A 23,219-nucleotide genomic window follows, 5' to 3' on the forward strand; every position below is an offset into this window, starting at 1 on the left:
AAGAACAACGATTGCCGTGCATGGACTGGCTGGCAGATCTCCTGACCCGAGAGTGACAGCAGCAAAGAAATACATGCAGTCACGCCCTGTTCAGGAGAGCCGCAGGCCAGTCTAAGTATTGCGCTGTGATCATCGTCCATGTTATACGGCCGTCTGACTGCGCCCTCACTCGTATTCCAGTCAATGAGAATCAGTGCACTAGTAGCAGTTATCTCTCACCAGCACAGGACACGTGACATTGCTCTGGGATGGGATTCAAAGTACCAGGGAACTCTTAATTGTCCAGTATGTAATATATGGACACAAGCTTTAAGTTATCCATAAAAGACTGTCAAATACTTATACAAATGAACAACATCTAACCCCACAGTCCACGTCTAACACTTAAATATAAAAGGATACAGATAGCTTGCACTGCTTCGATCGCTTGTTCAAAGGTAACGGTTCCCATTCCTCTGCTTTTGCCATCTTTGTCCTCCTTAATATCGGCCCTCTTCACAATTCCAGCAATGCTGAAAACTTCTTTCAGTTTCTTCCAACCAACTTTAAAGTCCAGCTGTGGACATAGAGAAACCCAAAAGTTAAAGTGCTCCTTGTCACCGATTAAATCCAAAGAAATTTTCATCCATTATCATCACACAATTATAACTGGTAAATGCCCTATGACGTACACTTTCGTTACAGGGGTATTCCCTTCTCCACGACCCTCTCTCAATATGTGGTAGGTGTAATATTAGCAAATGCCTCCAATCAAGAATTTTAGTGTAATTTTTTTGATTCGCTTTGCACTTTTCCTCATGTGCAGGAATTGCAGCACCTTAGGTATCCTTGGTTACGCCCACTGAAAGTGACAGATTGTTAGTTGCTAGTGGTCATATCCATGGATATCCTATGGTCCTGCAATGCCTGCACATGAGGAAAGAGACATAGTGAACTATACTACATTTCTAACTGGAGGTATTTGCTAATATTAGTACATCTCCTACATATTGGGGTAGGATCTTAGAAATGGGAAGACCTCTTTAAGCCGAGTATGAAGCCAGTTCAGGAGCATAAATCACTTCATACCAGGCAAATGATGGTTGTGTTACATAGCCAGTTTAACCATTTAAATGCCGCTGTTGATCAGCAGCAGGGGTTAAAGGACTTCATTGTCAGCTCCAATCAGTACTTTGCAATGCGATCGTGGGGAACCAGTGTTAGAACTAGGAAGTCGGGGGTATGCTGAAGACTTCGATCCGTCACATTAGTCATTTTGTTAATCTCAGCCACAGGTTGGGCTTCATAGGAGAAAAAACATTTTGCTATACAGAGCAAAAGAATGGTTTTGCAGTATATATTATAAGAGGTGAAATAATAGCAGGTTCAAGTGCCCCAGGGAAGGGGGGGCTTAGCAGAAGAAAGGAGAGGAAAAAAAAAAAAAAAAGGACAGAGTCCCATAATTATGTTTTGGGGGCGAAATACCTCAGTATGTTTTGGTGTTGACTAAAGAGTAAATTCGAAGACTAACCTCAGAGTGCTAGCGTGCGTGTAGAGGTCTGAATAGTAGGCAGCAGCACAAGCAGGCTACATTAACATTTGAGTATGGATTGGAAGCTGATCAAAGCTAGTAATAAAAACAAAGTGTACATAGAACAGCCAGGTAACATACATTTGCAACAAAAACCGTTGATCCAAGTCTTCCAGCTCTCAGTGCACTAATTATTTCTGGTGGGATGTTAGGATTGTTAACAATGGAAGGAGGGAGATTCATCATGCCAGGTCCCATGTCAGCGTTATGTGCCCCAGGAAACGGCCCTCCACCGCGCTGCAGAACTCTGCGGGCATTCTCGCCATCTGGATCCTACAAATAGAATTTTATTCTGTTATTAAAAACAGCCATGGTTCAGACAAGTTTGGAAATTGTGACTGTTCATCCTAAAAAAAAAAAATAAATAAACTAAGGGATTTAAAATCTTAATAGTTAAATGCTATTCCCACATTGAACGTTTATCTCTTATGGCAGTGGATATGCCATAAATGCATATTGGACGATCCCTTTAAATTCTTACAAATGCTAAGAAAGACTATTTGCATGGAGTATACAGGGCTGTGCATAAAACCCACTATGAACCAACATTCTTATCAATAGAATCCGAAAACAAGGTCTTACTGCTTTAATGTTAAGGGGTCGTCCATTCAGATCGTGTTTATGCATGACTTCAATGGCCTTTGTAACAAATTCCATGTCTTTAAACTCCACCACACTGGAAAAGAAAAAGAATGTTAGAAAGTCTTAAAGCATATAATACAAAGTAATTACAAAGTGAAAAAGGGAAACACTTACCCACATCCCTAAATCCAAAACGTCACAGGAGAAAAATACATTAAAATAAAAAACAAAAAAAAAGACAATTAGTAAATGAGAAGTAGGTGAGGGACAGGATCAAGCAATGCAGATACAGGTCACTAGAGATGAACTTTGCTGCACATGTGGGGTATGATTACTAAATAAAAACGGGATTGTCATTTACAAAAATTAACAGACATTTTGTCCTAGATTTAATTTAATATTTATACAATTTTTGCATCAAAATTCAATTTACATATAATGTGTACAATTTTTTTTAGCAGTAATGTATAAAAAAAAATTAAAATTCCAAAACTAGAAGTGATCCCGGGATGCAGATTAGTCTCCTAAACCCTCATACCCAATGACCTAGTAGTCTCCTCAGAAAAATGGAAGCCTTCACCAGTTTATTCAGTTTCCATTTAAAGAGTCTAGCTCAATAACTCGAAACGTTTATAGCACTGACAGTTGCGCAGGCCCACAAGCCACAACAGGCCTTTCATATATTCTAGCCAAGTTCCGTACAATCCCGATAACTGGCAGATTTGCCAGGGAAATTTAGCAAAGAACAAAGTTAAAAGGACCAGCATACAGAACCGTACATACGTCTGCATTGAGCTTTTGGCAGCAAACCAGAATTGTGCAAGAAAATGCTTGGAAACAATGGAAATGCAACCTCATGTAATCTGAATGGAGGCAGTGAGCCTTGGAACATTCAGACTGAAATACAGTATTGGAAAATGAAACTTACTTTCCAAATAAAAACTTGTACAGTGAAAACTGATGAGGGACTTCACACCTCAAACAGCTTGTTGCCCACGGCACTTACCCTTGATTTTCCTTCAGCATCCTTAAAGAGCTCCACGTATGTAACCTCACCAACTACATAAGACATACAAAGGAAAAATACCAAGAAACAAAGCATTTAACACCAATAACTTTACTGTGCCCTGTGCACAGCTCTACAGAACAAATGACCTATTATTCACCAACACTCAGACAGAACCAACATACCAATGGCTATTGTCATTTAGCTACTTGTCAGGATTGCAAAGCAGCCACATTGTCGAGAGCAATACAATCTACCAGATTTTACACCACATTACTGGATGTAGGGTTATTTGGTATGATATAGTTGGTGAACAAGTTCAGATATGAATAGTCCCTATACAACTTGTTAAAATAAAAAGGTTAAAACGTTGAAGTTTTTCATCTGACTCACAACAACTGTTTTAAGGTGACTTTCTACCTGAATGTCTTCAAATGGTAAAGTTTGTCTTAAGATCCAAATTAACAAAATCAATGTGTTTCACAGCAAGCTACAAGCAAAGAAATACAGTGAATAAAACCAGTCAAATAGTCATGTCACCTTACAACAGAGACACCAGAGACAATTACAAATGTTACAAGGTTGAACACGCTACCGTGAAACCAGGGTTTACGTTTTGGCTTTTAGCCATTTCCATTAGAAATCTTGCATGTCAATTGACTCCCACCCAGCCCAAATTTGGTAAAAATTAAGCAAATTTCACAACTGCAACAGGCACTAAACAAGAACTGCACAACGACAGTCTTTTACATTAGAAGCAATATCACCAAAATTGCCCCATACCATATGTCACTACATGACAAACAGCAATCACTGATTTTACGTTTATCAGAACATTTTACAATATTGGCCTGTTCCCTCACAGTAAATGCCGGACATTAAGTGCCAACGTTATGGAAGCCAACGCTTCGGCTAGCAGGCAATTTGATTATTGTGAAAGTTTACTTTACCTGGGTTACCTGCTGAATAAAAACTTTGGGAACAGTTTAACAATGCATTTAGGAGTGGGAAAGCCCGTTTATTTTAGACCCAACGTTTACCTTTATCCCTCATGAGATCCTTGATTGCTTGCCACTTCATGTCATAAGGAATATTACTGATGAACACCCTATTCCGACTCAGACCCTTCTTGTCACCAGAGCCCGATTTCTCTTTTCCATACGGGTGGAATCGGTTTCCCTTTCTAAGCACAGATTTTTCCTTTAGTGGCTTATCTTCTTTATTGGAATCTTCATTCTCCCTAAGTTTATGGGAAACAAGCAGATTAACATAAGTAAAGGCCCCTTCACATTAAGCGACGCTGCAGCAATACCGACAACGATCCGGATCGCTGCAGCGTCGCTGTTTGGTCGCTGGAGAGCTGTCACACAGACAGCTCTCCAGCGACCAACGATGGCGGTAACCATCGGGTTACTAAGTGCAGGGCCGCGCTTAGTAACCCGATGTTTACCGTGGTTACCATCCTAAAAGTAAAAAAAACAAACACTACATACTTACCTACCGCTGTCTGTCCCCGGCGCTGTGCTCTGCACTCCTCCAGTACTGTCTGTGTGAGCACAGTTGCCGGAAAGCAGAGCGGTGACGTCACCGCTCTGCTTTCCGGCTGACCGACGCTCACAGCCAGTGCAGGAGGAGTGCAGAGAAGCTGAGCGCCGGGGACAGACAGCGGTAGGTAAGTATGTACTGTTTGTTTTTTTTACTTTTAGGATGGTAACCACGGTAAACATCGGGTTACTAAGCGCGGCCCTGCGCTTAGTAACCCGATGTTTACCCTGGTTACCAGTGAAGACATCGCTGGATCGGTGTCACACGCCGATCCAGCGACGAAATAAAGTTCTGGACTTTCCTCAGCGACCAACGATCTCCCAGCAGGGGCCTGATCGTTGGTCGCTGTCACACAACGATTTCCTTAACGATATCGTTGCTACGTCACAAAAAGCAACAATATCGTTAACAATATCGTTACGTGTGAAGGTACCTTAAGGCTGGTTTCACATTAGCGTTCAGGAGGGCTGCGGAGGGCAGGAGGAAGAAGTGAGGAAGTACCCAGCCATCCACATCCCTCCTGAACACACACAGCCTAATCGATAGTCACTGTACATGACAAGAGATATATTGCACACACTAAAAGTAGTTCTACCAGCCTGGAGAATCATATTGCCTGGTCATTTTCATCATATTCATAGAATCAACGCTGTGAGTACAAGAATTGTGCAGAAAGAAGAGTAATTCCACCCTGGAGAATTTTTCCCTCCTATTTTCCAGTACATCACATAAAATGGATGGTGTCATTGAAAATCACATCTCCTGGAAAGTCAAGCCCTTAGGCTAGTTTTACACTAGTGTTTAGCCGGGCTGCGGTGGGATGCAGACTTCCTCCATGAAGCCCCGCCCACTGCAGAGCCTCTTCATTCAGCTCCGCCTACATGCGGTGTGCGCACTTTATCTTTTACTTTGGGTAAGCAGGCCATGCCGCTGTATGCAGATGCTGCCGCATGCATCGTTTTGACAGTGCGGCATCTGCACGAAATTGCAACTCGTTGCGTTTGGCGCAGGTCGTCGCACCATCAAAACGATGCATGCGGAGGCATCCGCATACAGCGGCATGGCCTGCGTACCCAATGCTAAAGATAGGGTGCGCATGCCGCATGCAGCCATAGGCGGAGCTGAATGAAGAGGCGCGGCAGTGGGCGGAGCTTCACAGAGGAAGTCAGCATCCCTCCGCAGCCCGGCTAAACACTAGTGTGAAACTAGCCCTACACAGTTAAGAAAAAGAAGCCACTACATAATCTGCACACCACCAATAAGATATGAAAAAAGGAACAAACTTTATTGGTAACAATGCTAAAAACTATTAAAACCAATACAAAAGACACTCCCCCCCCATTAGGCCTGTTCTTCTGCAATATACATATATAACCAAATTCACCCACATGACACTGAGAAAATATATATACCGTAGTATGCTGCTGGGTAGGATACAGACCACACTCGCCACAGCTAAACAAACCTACTTCTCAGCTCTCATATCCTCTCTGTCTCACAACCCTAAACAGTTATTCAACACTTTCAATTCTCTCCTCCGTCCCCCAGCACCTCCTCCCTCCCCACTTACCTCCGCTGAAGACTTTGCCTCATTTTTCAAGCAGAAGATTGATAGCATCAGAGACAGTTTTGGTCATCAACCCCCAGAGCCCTTCACCTCCAAAACCAACTTCTCCACCATTACAGAAGATCAACTCTCCACTCTACTCTCAAGATCGCATCTCACCACCTGTGCACTTGACCCGCTCCCATCCCACCTCATCCCAAACCTCACCAGTCTTCATCCCAACCCTAACCCATCTCTTCAACCTATCACTAACAACTGGTGTTTTCCCCTCTAGCTTTAAACATGCCTCCATCACACCTATCCTCAAAAAGCCCTCTCTTATCCCATCCTCTGTATCTAGCTATCGCCCTGTATATCACTTCTCCCTTATGCCTCCAAACTACTGGAAAAACACGTTTACCTTGAACTGTCCTCCCATCTCTCTTCTTGCTCCCTCTTCGACCGCTTGCAATCTGGCTTCCAGTCACACCATTCCACTGAAACTGCCCTAACTAAGGTCACCAATGACCTCTTAACCGCCAAGAGCAAGCGACACTACTCTGTCCTCCTCCTCCTGGATCTGTCGGCTGCCTTTGACACAGTGGACCATTCCCTATTATTACAGACCCTCTCATCCCTTGGCATCGCAGACTTGGCCCTATCCTGGATCTCATCATACTTAACAGACCGGACATTCAGCATCTCCCACTCACACACCACCTCCTCACCTCGACCCCTATCTGTCGGAGTCCCACAAGGTTCAGTCCTTGGGCCCCTGCTCTTCTCCATTTACACCTTTGGCCTGGGACAGCTCATAGAATCTCATGGCTTTCAGTATCATCTCTATGCTGATGACACAGATCTACATCTCTGGACCAGATATCACCTCCCTACTAACCAGAATCCCTCAATGTCTGTCCACTATTTCATCCTTCTCCGCTAGATTTCTCAAACTTAACATGGACAAAACAGAATTCATCATCTTTCCCCCATCTCACGCGACCCCCCCCCCCCCCCCCCGAACGAACCTATCCATCACAGTAAATGGCCACTATCCCCAGTCCCACAAGCTCACTGTCTTGGGGTAATCCTTGACGCTGATCTCTCCTTCAAACCACATATCCAAGCCCTTTCCACTTCCTGCCGACTTCAACTCAAAAATATTTCACAAATCCATTTCATTCCTCAACCAAGAATCTACAAAAAGCCTAGTCCATGCCCTCATCATCTCTCGCCTTGACTACTGCAACCTCCTGCTCTGTGGCCTCCCCTCTAACACTCTCGCACCCCTCCAATCTATTCTAAACTCTGCTGCCCGACTAATCCACCTGTCCCCCTGCTATTCCCCGGCCTCTCCCCTCTGTCAATCCCTTCACTGGCTCCCCATTGCCCAGAGACTCCAGTACAAAACCCTAACCATGATGTACAAAGCCATCCACAACCTGTCTCCTCCATACATCTGTGACCTCATCTCCCGGTACTTACCTACACGCAACCTCCGATCCTCACAAGATCTACCATCGAAACCTTCAAAAAGAACCTGAAGACCCACCTCTTCCGACAAGCCTACAACCTGCAGTAACCACCGATCGACCAAACCGCTGCATGAGCAGCTCTATCCTCACCTACTGTATCCTCACCCATCCCTTGTAGATTGTGAGCCTTCGCGGGCAGGGTCCTCTCTCCTCCTGTACCAGTTATGACTTGTATTAATATTATTGTACTTGTTTTTATTATGTATACCCCTCCTCACATGTAACGCGCCATGGAATAAATGGTGCTATAACAATACATAATAACTATAATAAGAATACAGGTCTTTTGAGTGTATTCAATCCCAGCAAGTCATCAGGCATAGAAAAGGTCCCCTTGGGATATAGTAGAATACTTGTACGTTAATGCTGCCCCAGGCATGAAATCGCACCAGCCCCAATGCACAGTGCAATATTGCTGCAATAAGGATGCGGGTAAAAGGGGTCCCACGGCCGTGGAAACCCTGAAAGAACCACAGCCATAACAGCGCAAATGTTGCCCAAGTATGACCTAATAATGAAAGAGAATAACCTGAACGGCCAGTGGAAGGAACAAGGCAAAATGGCAGGAGGTCCTCCTGCTGGTGCGATTTCATACCTGGGGCAGCATTAACGTACAAGTATTCTACTATATCCCAAGGGGACCTTTTCTATGCCTGATGACCTGCTGGGATTGAATACACCCAAAAGACCTGTATTCTTATTATAGTGTGTATCCTACCCAGCAGCATACTACAGTATATATATTTTCTCCGTGCCATGTGGGTGATTTTGGTTATACATGTATTATATATGTATATTGCACAAGAACAGGCCTAATGGGGGGAGTGTCTTTTGTATTGGTTTTAATTGTTTTTAGCATTGTTACCAATAAAGTTTGTTCCTTTTTTCATATATCTTATTGGTGGTGTGCAGATTATGTAGTGGATTATTTTTCTTTTCTTGATGGGCATTATTATTAGCCACTTTTCTGCACCCCCCGAGTTAATGAGTTTATATATTGTGGTGCGCCAGCAACATTGCTTTGTCAGTAGCCTTACATAGTTGTGTCGACGGAAATAGAAAAGCTATGGCTCAAAAAGTGCAAAAATGGAGGGACCGGCACCATTCCAGTTATGACGGCACTGGGTCTCCTAAGGACCATGTGAATGTCACAATTCCTGTAGCCACTTCATTCTCCCTGCCTTTGGACAAATCACATACATCAGCAGCTCTCACTTTCTGCGGATGCATGAGATTTGTCCAAAAGGAGGGAAGAGTGAAGCCAGCGCTGATTGACTGCAGGTATAGCGCGACACGTCACTTGGTCAGAGAGCCAATGCCAACATTGCAGGAACGGCATCAGGAGAGCACAGGTGTTGCAGTGGACACCATCTTTACACTGAATAATATCGCTCTCAGGCTAGGTTGAGAAGACCGTATGTTTTCTCATCCAAGAAAATCAGGTCGATTATGCAAATCAGACGTCGATCAGAACCTAAGCATAGTGTGATCAGATTCTTTCAGATCAGAAAATAGAATGAAGATGGAGAATCTATTTTTCCGTCAGTCTGTGGAAATCGGACTGTACTCCGATGCCATCGGAGTGCAGTCTGATGTTTTCCACGCACTGACTTGCCGAGTGTGATCCAAAAAATATCAGACGTGTGTATGGCCCAGTAGAATAACATGGATTAAGAATGCTCCAGTGATTAAAAGGAAGGTATAAAGTTTCACTTTTATTGCATTGATTGAAAAAAAAAAATAAAAAATTGTAACTGACCTATCAGAGGTTAGGGCAAGCCGACATGTTTCAAGCCTTAATCATGGTAAGGTTTTTTTTTTTTTTTTTTTTTTTTTTAAATCACTGCAATAAAAGTGAAGCTTTATACCTACCTTTTAATCGTAGCATTCCTGTTTTCTGCATTCTCCTCGGCCTGGACTGTGCGAGGTCTCCATTCCCACCCAAGTGCAGAACACAAAGTAGTGGGCTGAATTTTTTCTTTCCGTTGTAGAATATGGGGACAAATGTCTGCCAAAACGATGGCCAGCACTCGTCCAATTATTACGGTCATCTGCATGAATTCTTTAAGGGAACCGGTCATGAAACAACACAATCAACCTGCAGATATGCGGCCAACAGCGTTATTATACTGTCTGGCGCCTGCACATAGCCGAATGCAGAAGGGAGAAAATAGGGATTTTTGTGTACTCACCGTAAAACCCTTTTCTCCAAGCCATTCATTGGGGGACACAGACCGTGGGTGTATGCTGCTGCCACTAGGAGGCTGACACTAAGTGATACAAAGAAAGTTAGCTCCTCCCCTGCAGTATACACCCCCCTGCTGGCTCTCAGCTAACCAGTTCGGTGCAAAAGCAGTAGGAGATCAATAACAATATATGAACGTATAGCATGTCATATTATATATGAGAGTATAGCATGTCAGATTATAAAAAACAAGCATAAGCTAATAGGGTGGGAGCTGTGTCCCCCAATGAATGGCTCGGAGAAAAGGATTTTACGGTGAGTACACAAAAATCCCTATTTCTCCTTCGCCTCCTTGGGGTACACAGACCGTGGGACGTCCCAAAGCAGTCCCTGGGTGGGGACAACAATATATCAGGCCCTGTGTAACTGCTACTTACAAGTGCGCCACCGCAGCCTGCAGAGTCCGCCTGCCCAGACTCACATCTGTGGAAGTGTGGGAATTATAGTGCTTCAAAAATGCATACGGACTGGACGAATCCGCAAGCTTGCAGGCGTGCCTTGCCGACGCCTGGTGCCTAGAACCCTTGATAAACAGGGAGATAGGCTGACATCTAACACGGAAGGACGTCTGGATGGTGAAACAAATTCACCATGTTATCATGGTCGATGAAACGGCTAAACCCTTCCTGAAAATGTCAGGAAGCCTTCCTCTACCGTTAGGAAGCCCAAATAAAGCGTCCAACCTTCGGAAGGACGCCGTCCTCAAGACGTACTTACTCAGAGCACTCACTTCGTCCAGAATATGGGGGAACTCATTCCATTTTGTGGACTGGTGCCAAAAGAGATGAGGGAAGAACTATGCCCTCATAACAGTGGTAATACAGTATCACCTTGGTAACAAGGGATGGGGATGGCCTGAGGACAACCTTGCCTCGAAGGTAATAAGGGAAAAAAAGTTTGAAAGAGCAGAGCAGCTAGCTCCGAAGACTCGTCAGAGTAAGAATATCGCAGAGGAAAAAGGGGCGACTTTCCCGGATAGTAAAGTCTGCCCGGATGAAAAGGAGCCTAATGTAAGGCTCCTAGGAATAATAAGGTCCCAATGATCTAACGGTATGCGATAGGGAAGAACTACGTGTGAAAACTCCCTGTGAGAAAGTCCCTACTTGCGGTTGTGCTGCGATAAGGCGAGAAGATACTAGCTCCGCAAACAAAAAACGGACGTGGTCAGTGCGGATCTCTGAGGATCACTGGGGCCCCTTTCTGCTTCCGAAAGGCTTTCGGAAGTAGTGGAAGGGGAGTTATGGAAACTGGTACCACAGCAGAACCAGAGCATGGAGTGCGATGGCTCTTGGATCTCGAGGCCGAACCACGAACTCGAGTACATTGGCCTTCAGTCTGGATGTCATCCCACCTACAACTGGAGAGCTCCAGTAAGGGCAGATCTGATGGAAGACTTCGGGGTGAAGTTCCCACTGACTTGAGGCGGAAGCCTGACAGCTGAATTTGTTTGCTGTTCAGAGTTCTACTCCTGAGATATATACTACTGAGATCACCGAATAATAGACGCCGATCAGAGAAAGTGAGGTACCTCGGTCATGGCGCCTGACTGACGTATGGCACCGCCGTGGCATTATCCAATTGAATTTGGATAGGGTGACCCGCCAGAAGGCAGTGGACCTGCTGTAGGACTACCGTTCAGATCTCCAGAACAATGATAGGGAGAAGACTGGCATTGTTAGTTACTAATAACCACTGAACCGGGAGAAAGGCCCTGGATGAAGAAGGAGCTCAGAGACTATTGTCTGAAAGTCTGTTTGACTTGCTGAAAACGAGCGGAGCGAAGGGAACCGCTTCCATTGTCGTCACCATTTTTCCTCAGAACTCTCCTAGCAAATCGAATGAAATGAGGGGGTGAGTAATCAAGTCCTCAGAACTCTCCTTGCGCGAGCTCCCTGTTGAAGGGCCATGACCTTATCTCGAGGAAGAATTACCATACTTCTAGAAGTGTGCAGGATCATCCTCAAAAAGGATATCCGCTGGGCTGGAAATGAGGAGAACTTGTCTAAAGGCCCCTTCACATTAAGCGACGCTGCAGCGATACCGACAACGATCCGGATCGCTGCAGCGTCGCTGTTTGGTCGCTGGAGAGCTGTCACACAGACCGCTCTCCAGCGACCAACGATGCCGGTAACCAGGGTAAACATCGGGTAACTAAGCGCAGGGCCGCGCTTAGTAACCCGATGTTTACCCTGGTTACCATGCTAAAAGTAAAAAAACAAACAAACACTAGATACTTACCTACAGCCGTCTGTCCTCCAGCGCTGCGCTCTGCTTCTCTGCTCTCCTCCTGTACTGTCTGTGAGCCGGAAAGCACAGCGCTGACGTCACCGCTCTGCTTTCCGGCTCACAGCCAGTACAGGAGGAGTGCAGAGCACAGCGCTGGAGGACAGACAGCGTTAGGTAAGTATCTAGTGTTTGTTTTTTTTTTACTTTTAGCATGGTAACCAGGGTAAACATCGGGTTACTAAGCGCGGCCCTGCGCTTAGTTACCCGATGTTTACCCTGGTTACCAGTGAAGACATCGCTGATCGGTGTCACACACGCCGATCCAGCGATGTCAGCAGGAGTCCAGCGACGAAATAAAGTTCTGGACTTTCTTCAGCGACCAACGATCTCCCAGCAGGGGCCTGATCGTTGGTCGCTGTCACACATAACGATTTCATTAACGATATCGTTGCTACGTCACAAATAGCAACGATATCGTTAACAATATCGTTATGTGTGAAGGTACCTTAAGTGTAGCTGCCAGCCCAGGTGAGAAGGATCGCAAGTGATATAGATGACTCAGCGTAGTCCTGGAAGGGTGGCTAGACAGTCGACCAAACAGGGCAGGACGAGCACATGAAATCCGCCATGACCCGTGCGAACACTCTGGCTGCGGAAGCAAGGCCGAAGGACAAGGTTGTGACTTGAAAATGCTGGAAAGGCGAAGGAATTTTTGCAGAGGGTAAGCACCCCGAATGTCGATGGATGACGAAAACTGCACCTTTTTCTGTTGAAGTAATGGCTGAGCGGAGGAACTCCATCCAAAGAAGGAGGACCATGTGAAAGGTTGTTAGAAGTTTGAGGTCCAGGGTCGATCTTACCTTTCGTTCCCCTGTTTGGAACCAAGATCCCTTAGATCTAGACTGTGCTGGACAATCCTTATACAATCCTTTGTCAGTCTCCCGCTCAAAGGATTTGATTGGCCAGTTGTTACTGGTGTGAATCAAGGTAGTTAAGGTCTCCAGCCAGGAGACCATTGCTCTAGCAATCCATGTGGCCGCTAGGGAGGATAGAGCGGTGAACCCGAAGCCGCAAGACGGAACTAACCAGATTTGCTATCTGACAGTCCGTGGTATTTTTAATTGATGACCCATCGGGTAGGGATACTGGTAGGTATACCACAGGAGATTCTACCCGGATAATCTGCCCCATGGCAGAATGTGCGGCTGCATCCAGCAGGTCATAGTCTCTTGCCATCGCCGCTCTCTTTTCACGGTGCAGAGATAAAAATTAGGAACCCTCGATCCATCAACCTCTTAACAGGGAAGTGGAGAGGAATTGTCCGCCTTCTTGCATCATCCGCTAAATAGTGGTGATGCAGAGGGGGGTGCTCGTACGCCAAAAAGGGTGCCTCTGTATGTCCACAGAGTTCAGGTCTCCGGGTGGACAGGACAGGTTGTCTGGCGTTAGGCCTGGATGCAGAAGAGGAAACATGGAGGCGACACTCCGTGTGCCAGTCTGTTGATGGTGTGGGGAGATCGGTGCCCTTTAAAGGACCCGTCGCCCTTAAAAAACAGGCCAGGCATGGCATCCCACGTAGAGGCTTCTGTCCAGTGAATCGCTTATCCGAATTGAATGGCAAATGCTCTCGAGGGAGTTTAGTCTCTGAAGCTCTGGCAAGTTCAGGCAATATCCAATCCATATTCAGAGCCTTGTTGTCATCAAATCATTGGTGAGGGAGCAGGAAACTAAAAACTTCCATTTTCTAGATGCCTGTATGTTTCTAGACGCCTGCACGATTCTAGAATACTTGCGGCCCCTGCTAGCCGACAGCTCCCATGTAGGATAGGGACCATGTATATTGGTCCTGCGAGCACTCCGAGCCACAGAGGGTACACAGAGGGATTCAATCTCTTGGTCAGAGAACCATGGATTGCGGTCAGTGACGAAGTCCACTGAGGGGAACTAGAGGATAAAGCTGGGGTCGGCGGCGGAGGGCTCCTCGGATTGATCAAGCGCCTTTAAGACCAGGAAATACTGGTCATGCGCCTTTAAGACCAGGGAATACTGGTCATGCGCCTTTAAGACCAGAGAATTCTGGTCATGCACCTTTAAGACCAGAGAATACTGGTCATGCGCCTTTAATACCAGAGAATACTGGACATGTGCTTTAAAAGATCAAGGAATACTTGTCATACGCCTTTAAGACTGGGAATACTGGCCATATGCCTTTAAGACCAGGGAATACTGGTCATGTGCCTTTAAGACCAGGGACTACTAGTCGTGTGCCTTTAAGATCAGGTACTTCCTTACCCGGGTACTGATGTAGAGTCGATGTGCCCCTTTAATGCAAAAAAAAAAAGTAAACAATAAAATAAAAAAGTTGGGGTCTGAACCAGACCCATGTGACTCCTACAGACACTAAGCAAGAACTGGTTAGCTCAGCTGAGAGCCAGCAGGAGGGTGTATACTGCAGGGGAGGAGCGAACTTTCTTTGTATCACTTAGTGTCAGCCTCCTAGTGGCAGCAGCATACACACACGGTCTGTGTCCCCCAATGAGGCGAAGGAGAAATTAACTTTATTCTCCCTGGCAGCATTTGATTTTCAGTCATGGAGGCAGTGCCGGTTCAATCACTGCTCTGAGAACAGTGCAGCCGCTGTTACCGCGCCCCGGTCGGGACTGACTCCGGCTCTACATCGGGGCCCAGCTATCAGACTCTGGTACGGTTACTGTGGCGGCTGTTTTCTCGAGAGCGGTGACAAATGGCGCCACCCTCCCAGCTGCGTGCAGACGGACAGCATAACTTTATTAACCTGCATATTAACTACATATCTGCATGTTAATAGTGTCGTTTCTGGTGACAGGTTCCCTTTAATGACTGGCTGTATATTTAGGGTCACTGTCCTGCTGCCAAGTAAGTTCGGAGGCAATCAGATGCTTCACTGATTGTATTGCATGTTTATTTCACAATGCAGTATATGCATGTATTAACCCCTTAGTGACGGAGCCAAATTAAAATAATCTGAGCAGTGTCACTATGATAACTTTGGAACACTTCAACAAATTCCATTGATTTTGAGATTGTTTTACCAAGAAGAGCGACACCCCTCGGACCAGACTGCCCCACAGGTAAGTATAATAAAAGTTATTTTTCTTCTCTTACAGGTTGGGGGCAGATATACAGCATTATAGAAGGCTGACTATCAGCCCTGAAAGGTGATGGCCGTAACTTATATCGGCCGAAACTGCTGACAGGTTCCCTTTAACCAAGAAGTTTGACGTGTCCCATTTAGGACCAGCTAAGCAAGGTCAGGTCCAAAGTTCCAGGATATGGGATGCCAAAATGCTTTGCACCCTCCTCACTGTGAAAAAGGGTAATCTCTATCTTTGTACTAACTCAGTGCTGCCGAGTACTTAAAGGGAACCTGTCAGCAGGATTGTGCAGAGTAACCTACAGACTGTCAGGTCGGCACCATTATACTAATTAAAATTATACCTTTGTTGATGAAATCTGTTTCGTGGTGGTTGTTTAACCCCTTCACGCCGCAGCCCTTTTCCTTTTTTGCGTTTTCGTTTTTCGCTCTCCTCCTTACCAGAGCCATAACTTTTTTATTTTTCCGTCAATATGGCCGTGTGAGGGCTTATTTTTTGCGGGACAAGTTGTACTTTTCAACGACACCATTGGTTTTACCTTGTCTTGTACTACAAAACGGGGAAAAAATTCCAATGCGGTGAAATTGCAAATAAAGTGCAATCCCACACTTGTTTTTTGTTTGGCTTTTTTGCTAGGTTCACTAAATGCTAAAACTGACCTGACATTATGATTCTCCAGGTCATTACGAGTTCATAGACACCTAACATGTCTAGGTTATTTTTTTATCTAAGTGGTGAAAAACAAAATTCAAAACTTTGCTTAAAAAAAAAAAAAGAAAAATAAAGAAATTGCGCAATTTTCCGATACCTGTAGCGTCTCCATTTTTTGGGTCGGGAAAGGGCTTATTTTTTGCGCAACAAGCTGACGTTTTTAATGATACCATTTCGGTGCAGATACAATCTTTTGATCGCCCGTTATTGCATTTTAAAGCAATGTCGCGGCGACCAAAAAAACCAGTTCTGGCGTTTTGAATTTTTTCTCGCTACGCTGTTTAGCTATCAGGCTAATGCTTTTTTTATTTATAGATCGGGCGATTTTGAACGTGGCGATACCAAATATGTGCATATTTTATTGTTTTGGATGGGGCAAAAGGGGGGGGGGGGCAATTTAAACTTCTATATTTTTTAAAACATTTTTTTCTTTTTTACTTTTGCCATGCTTCAATAGCCTCCATGGGAGGCTAGAAGCTGGCATAGCCTGATCGCTCCTATGTAGCTGAATTGCACGCTTGCAAGCTGGCATCAGTAACCACAGAGGTCTCAAGGAGACACATCGCTGACCCCCGATCATGTGACGGGGGTCAGCGATGCGCGCATTTGCGGCCGTAAGCGGTAGTTAAAGGGAACCTGTCACCCCCAAAATCGAAGGTGAGGTAAGCCCACCGGCATCAGGGGCTTATCTACAGCATTCTGTAATGCTGTAGATAAGCCCCGATGTATCCTAAAAGATGAGAAAAAGAGGTTAGATTATACGCACCTGGGCAGGCGGTCCGATCCGGTGGGTGTCGCGGTCCAGGGCCTCCCATCTTCTTACGATGATGTCCTCTTCAGTTCTTCACACTGCGGCTCCGGCGCAGGCGTACATTGCCCTGTTGAGGGCAGAGCAAAGAACTGCAGTGCGCAGGGAAACGTCAGAGAAGCCCAGCACCTGCGCACTGCAGTACTTTGCTCTGCCCTCAACAGGACAAAGTACGCCAGCGCCGGAGCCACAGCGTGAAGACCAGAAGAGGATGTCATCTGCGTATGCAGCATCAATAGTAAAAAGATCTACTGTTACAAATAATAAAAAAACATTATTCTCACCCTCCGACATGTCATCCTGTCCTCGGCAGTGAAAGCGGCGGGTTCCAGTGCTAAAAATGCTATGCGAGAAGGACCTGCCGTGACGTCACGGTCATGTGACCGCGACATCACAGGTCCTGCGCTCATTCCAACCCTGGGACCGGAAGCTGCTGCGTGCACCGCACACAGGCGACAGGACTACAAGGGGCCCTTGGAAGGTGAGTTTATGTTTCTTTTTTATTTTTTAGCCTGTTACATACGTGGCTGGGCAATATACTACGTAGCTGGGCAATATACTACGTGGCCTTTGCAATATACTACGTGGACATGCATATTCTAGAATACCCGATGCGTTAGAATCAGGCCACCATCTAGTGCTCCTTATATATATCGTTTTTGGATGGTCGATAGTTTTATTTAATATGACGGTGCATAATATCCAAAACCCACTTCTGACCAAACTCCTGCACAGTGTGTCTTTCTGTACGGTTTGTGTTGTCATCTGCATTTTTACTAATTGTTTTTAAGCTTGGATTGTTAATAAAATTTAATACTTTTGATTACTCCTCTGTTTTTGGAGGATCCTTTGTTCCATTTAGGTTTTCTTAAGGTTAAAGGGAACCTGTCACCCCCAAAGATCGATGGTGAGGTAACCCCACCGTCATCAGGGGCTTATCTACAGCATTCTGTAATGCTGTAGATAAGCCTCTGATGTTACCTAAAAGAGGAGAAAAAGAGGGTAAGCTACTTTCACACTGGCGGTTTTTTTTTTTTTTTTTAATACGTCGCAATGCGTCGTTTAGGGGAAAAAACGCATCCTGCAAAGTTGTTTGCAGGATGCGTTTTTGCCCCATAGATTAACATTAGCGACGTATTGACACACGTTGCAACCGTCTTGCGACGGTTGCGCCGTGTTGTGGCGGACCGCCGGGAGCAAAAAACGTTAAATGTAACGTTTTTTGCAGCCGACGGACCGCTTTTTCCGACCGCGCATGCGCGGCCGGAACTCCGCCCCCACCTCCCTGCACCTCACAATGGGGCAGCGGATGCGCCGGAGAAATGCATCCGCTGCCTCCGTTGTGCAGCACAACAAACGCTAGCGTTGCAATCTCGGCCCGACGCATTGCAACGGGGAGATTCCGACGCTAGTGTGAAAGTAGCCTTAGATTCTACTCACCCAGGGGCGGTCCGGGTCCGATGGGTGTCTCAGGTCCGGTCCGGGGCCTCCCATCTTCATTCCATGACGTCCTCTTCTGGTCTTCATGCTGCGGCGCAGGCGTACTTTGTCTGCCCTGTTGTGGACAGAGCAAAGTACTGCAGTGCGCAGGGCCTCTTTGACCTGTCCCGGCGCCTGCGCACTGCAGTACTTTGCTCTGCCCTCAACAGGACAGATAAAGTACGCCTGCGCCGGAGCCGCGGCGTGATGACCAGAAGAGGACGTCATGGAATGAAGAAAGGAGGCGCCGGAGCGGACCTGAGACACCCATTTGAGCAGACCGCAGCGGGACCGCCCCTGGGTGAGTATAATCTAACCTTTTTCTCATCTTTCAAGATACATCGGGGGCTTATCTACAGCATTACAGAATGCTGTAGATAAACCCCTGATGACGGTGGGGTTACCTCACCATCGATTTTGGGGGTGACAGGTTCCCTTTAATATGTTACCGAGGGATGGGAGACCTGCAAATCCCTTCTCTCAGTGGCATTCCGGATTTTTGGTTAGTCAGGATGGTACATCTGATGAGTAACGCCATGTACCTTCCGGGATCCAGCCGCTAGTTATCTCCTCCACCCCTTCTTTCAGTAGGCAGCCCTCAGTCCCAGTGCCCAGTAGGCAGCCCTCAGTCCCAGTGCCCCCTGCCCAGTAGGCAGCCCTCAGTCCCAGTGCCCCCTGCCCAGTAGGCAGCCCTCAGTCCCAGTGCCCCCTGCCCAGTAGGCAGCCCTCAGTCCCAGTGCCCCCTGCCCAGTAGGCAGCCCTCAGTCCCAGTGCCCCCTGCCCAGTAGGCAGCCCTCAGTCCCAGTGCCCCCTGCCCAGTAGGCAGCCCTCAGTCCCAGTGCCCCCTGCCCAGTAGGCAGCCCTCAGTCCCAGTGCCCCCTGCCCAGTAGGCAGCCCTCAGTCCCAGTGCCCCCTGCCCAGTAGGCAGCCCTCAGTCCAAGTGCCCCCTGCCCAGTAGGCAGCCCTCAGTCCCAGTGCCCCCTGCCCAGTAGGCAGCCCTCAGTCCAAGTGCCCCCTGCCCAGTAGGCAGCCCTCAGTCCAAGTGCCCCCTGCCCAGTAGGCAGCCCTCAGTCCAAGTGCCCCCTGCCCAGAATGCAGCCCTCAGTCCAAGTGCCCCCTGCCCAGTAGGCAGCCCTCAGTCCAAGTGCCCCCTGCCCAGTAGGCAGCCCTCAGTCCCCAGTATACAGCCCTCAGTCCTAGTGCCCCCTGCCCAGTAGGCAGCCCTCAGTCCCAGTATACAGCCGCCAGTCCCCGTGCCGCCTGCCCAGTATACAGCCGCCAGCCCCCGTGCCGCCTGCCCAGTATACCCATCCCCCGGGTGCACACACACGTCAGTCACTACAATGGCTACAGCTGGGTCACCCCTGAATGGGACACTGGCACAGACGCATCCGGCACAAACCTGAGGTAACAATCCCGCCATTACTGGCTGCACGACACAGGTCCCCGCAGCGCCACACGGGAGCCCAGGACACGGGCACACACAGGCGCCTGCCTCCCCCATCCCTTACGGCGGCCATTTCCTTCACAGATGGCGGCACCTACTTCTTCATCCCATTGGAAGGGCTCTCCTCCGCCATGCTCGCGTCACACTGATCATCGCACAGGCTGTTGTTCTCGCTGCCGTTGTTCAGCGCGTCCTGGGAGTCATGCTGGTCGAGTTCCGCCATTTTCGCTGGTACAGGCCTACCGCACGGTGCAACAGTCGACGAAGAAAGATTCAAAAGGCCGCAACGCCTCTTCTTCTCCAAGTGCGCAATCAATGCGAGCTCTCGCGAGAACACACGCCCCGCCCACGGAATGTCCCTCTCACACAACTTTATTGTCCACGTACAAGTAGTAGAACAATAGATGGAAATGAAGACGTGAGCGGGTGTTGTTCTGCCGAGCAGGGCCGCGTCCTCCCGCCTGCATCATGTACTGAGCTCTCGGCGCCATAGTCTGGGCTCTAGGCCGCAGCGGCCTCCGTGTAGTATACCGTGCGTTCTGCTCTCCGCGCCATGTGCTCTTATCTGTAGGCCGTGTACTCGCCTGCCTGCATTCTGCACTCCCCCTGCGCCATGTCCTCTGCTCTCTGTCCATTGTCCCAGTTCACACTGACTATAGGCTTTATTCACACCTCAGTATTTGCCAAAACCCAGACCAGGCGCCCATCTTTCAATTCTAGTAAGTTCCACTCCTGTTTTTTTTCTCACAAACACTGATGCAGAATGCTGACATGTGAATCAGCCGTTGTGCATTAACCCCTTCATGACCCAGCCTAGTTTGACCTTAAAGGGAACCTGTCACCCCCAAAATCGAAGGTGAGCTAAGCCCACCAGCATCTGGGGCTTATCTACAGCATTCTGTAATGCTGTAGATAAGCCCCTGATGTACCCTGAAAGATGAGAAAAAGAGGTTAGATTATACTAAACTTGGGGGGCGGTCCGGTCCGATGGGCGTCCGGTCCGGGGCCTCCCATCTTCTTACGATGACGTCCTCTTCTTGTCTTCACTCTCCGGCGCAGCCGTACTTTGCCCTGTTGAGGGCAGAGCAAAGTACTGCAGGCGCCAGGAAAGGTCAGAGAGGCAAAGCCACCACCCTGGGCTCAAGTACAAGTCCCCCTGTTCCTGCAGGTCGGGTGACATTTGAGTTAACCCTTTCACCCGACCAGGAACGCAATCCCGCCATGATGCCACATAGGTGTCACTGGTTGGATTGGCACTGACTTTCATGACGCCTACGTGGCGTCACAGGTCGGGAACGGGTTAAAATGGCTGTCAAGGGGCCATGTTCCCCAGAAATAAGAAAATAGCAGCCCCTCTGCGGGCGAAAATCCCACGGGTGACAGTCGTGTTTTTGGTCTCGGCAGTTTAACTCTTTAAATGCGGTCAATCACGACATCAGCATTTAAATTGGTTAAAAGAGGCTTAAAATACCCCTTTAACACTATCACCCCCTGTATTCGTAATCTTGGACGCCAATAGCTGCCATAGCATCCTGAGGTCGTCTGATGACCCCAGGTTATGGTGGTCTGTTAAGGTACCGTCACACTGAACGATATCACTAGGGATCCGTGACGTTGCAGCGTCCCGGTTAGCGATATCGTTCAGTTTGACACACAGCAGCGATCAGGATCCTGCTGTGATGTCGTTGGTCGGCGCAGAAAGTCCAGAACTTTAATTCGTCGCTGGACTCCCTGCAGACATCACTGAATCGGCGTGTGTGACGCCGATTCAGCGATGTCTTCACTGGTAATCAGGGTAAACATCGGGTTACTAAGCGCAGGGCCGCGCTTAGTAACCCGATGTTTACCCTGGTTACCAGCGTAAAAGTTAAAAAAAACAAACACTACATACTTACCTTCCGCTGTCTGTCCCCGGCGCTGTGCTTCTTCACTGGCTGTGAGCGCCGGCCAGCCGTAAAGCACAGCGGTGACGTCACCGCTCTGCTTTCCTGCCGCTGTGCTCACAGTCAGTGCAGGAAAGCACAGCACCGGGGACAGACACCGGAAGGTAAGTATGTAGTGTTTGTTTTTTTACTTTTACGATGGTAACCAGGGTAAACCGGGTTACTAAGCGCGGCCCTGCGCTTAGTAACCCGATGTTTACCCTGGTTACCGGCATCGTTGGTCGCTGGAGAGCTGTCTGTGTGACAGCTCTCCAGCGACCAAACAGCGAAGCTGCAGCGATCGACATCGTTTTCGGTATCGCAGCTTCGCTGAGTGTGAAGGTACCTTTACACTACAGGCACAATCAGTGAGACACTGACAGGTTTCAAGCACTTCAGTACATGAGTACTGCCATTCATTGACCAATGATCAAAGTGAAAAATAGTCATGTCCCACAGTGGGACTAAGTAAAAAGTTAAATATGTAAAAAATACAGCGCACACAAATCACAAAAAGCCGTTTCACCACTAAAAACGCAGCCTTTGTGTTAAAAACAAATTTTTAAAAAAAATGCACATAATTTGTATCTCCATGTCCGGAACGACCCACTCTCTAAAACTATAAAAATATTTATTCCATAAGGCAAATACTGTTAGAAGAAAAGAAAACCATGCCAAAAATGACACGTTTTCCTCATATTGACACACAAATAATTGAATAAAGAGTGAATGTAAAAATAAAAGGTGTAAAAGAAACTGTCCTGTAAAAAACAAGCCCTAAAGTTTAGAAAATTACTGACCCAAGTGGATTGTTAAGATAAAATGTAACATATTTTTTTTTTAAATTAGTACAATTCCACCATGCTATGCGATAGTCAATCTGGCAAAATTAATTTAGGGACCAAAATAATACACATCCCAAAATATTAGTTATTTTTTGCCAGAACAAAATAGAGACAGACTCCTGCCCCTCATTTATTTACATTCGGGGTTATACAGTTGATGGCTGTAAAGATTTGATAGCTATCTCTCTATACATAAACTAGTGCCTGCTGGTATGATGTTAGTAGTGGTTATAATGCTGCTGCTCATTGGTAGCTATTTATTCAAATGCTCCTTTCATAGACACCTCCTATCAACATCATTCATAGATATGATATTGCTGTTCAATGGAAACGATTTTTTTCTAGTCACCCATGACAGCACCAAGAGAGAGGATACGCCCTTCAAGGGCAGGAAACCTTCAAGATAAAAAGGGCGGCTCCTCTCTCCACATCAGTGGTTTCCTGTCCTTGATGGGAGAACCTTCACCTGCCAGATGGCGGCAGAAGAAAGAAGAGCTAGTCCCAGACCTGGGCCGTCGGTTGCAGCAGGGTACCATCTTTTAATACGGTGCCACACAAAAGGTTGATACATAAAATGAGAACAATGGGGATAGGGGACAATATGTGTAAGTGGGTTAA

At 47.0% G+C, this 23,219-nt stretch overlaps 1 protein-coding gene across 1 annotated transcript in view; it reads right to left on the minus strand.

The window, feature by feature from the left end:
* Window positions 1–20,562, minus strand: part of MYEF2 (myelin expression factor 2) — a 41,395-nt gene extending 20,833 nt beyond the window's left edge. The window contains exons 1-7 of the mRNA XM_069766022.1: window positions 19,933–20,562; window positions 4,199–4,398; window positions 3,159–3,211; window positions 2,327–2,334; window positions 2,153–2,246; window positions 1,652–1,843; window positions 403–556 (exon numbers count right to left, since the gene is read on the minus strand). Coding sequence (XP_069622123.1) covers window positions 403–556; window positions 1,652–1,843; window positions 2,153–2,246; window positions 2,327–2,334; window positions 3,159–3,211; window positions 4,199–4,398; window positions 19,933–20,057 — 826 coding nt within the window. The 5' untranslated portion in view covers window positions 20,058–20,562. The remainder of the gene's footprint in view (window positions 1–402; window positions 557–1,651; window positions 1,844–2,152; window positions 2,247–2,326; window positions 2,335–3,158; window positions 3,212–4,198; window positions 4,399–19,932) is intronic.
* Window positions 20,563–23,219: the final 2,657 nt, after the last annotated feature.

This window comes from Ranitomeya imitator, chromosome 4 (assembly GCF_032444005.1).
Source record: "Ranitomeya imitator isolate aRanImi1 chromosome 4, aRanImi1.pri, whole genome shotgun sequence".
Lineage (NCBI taxonomy): Eukaryota > Metazoa > Chordata > Amphibia > Anura > Dendrobatidae > Ranitomeya > Ranitomeya imitator.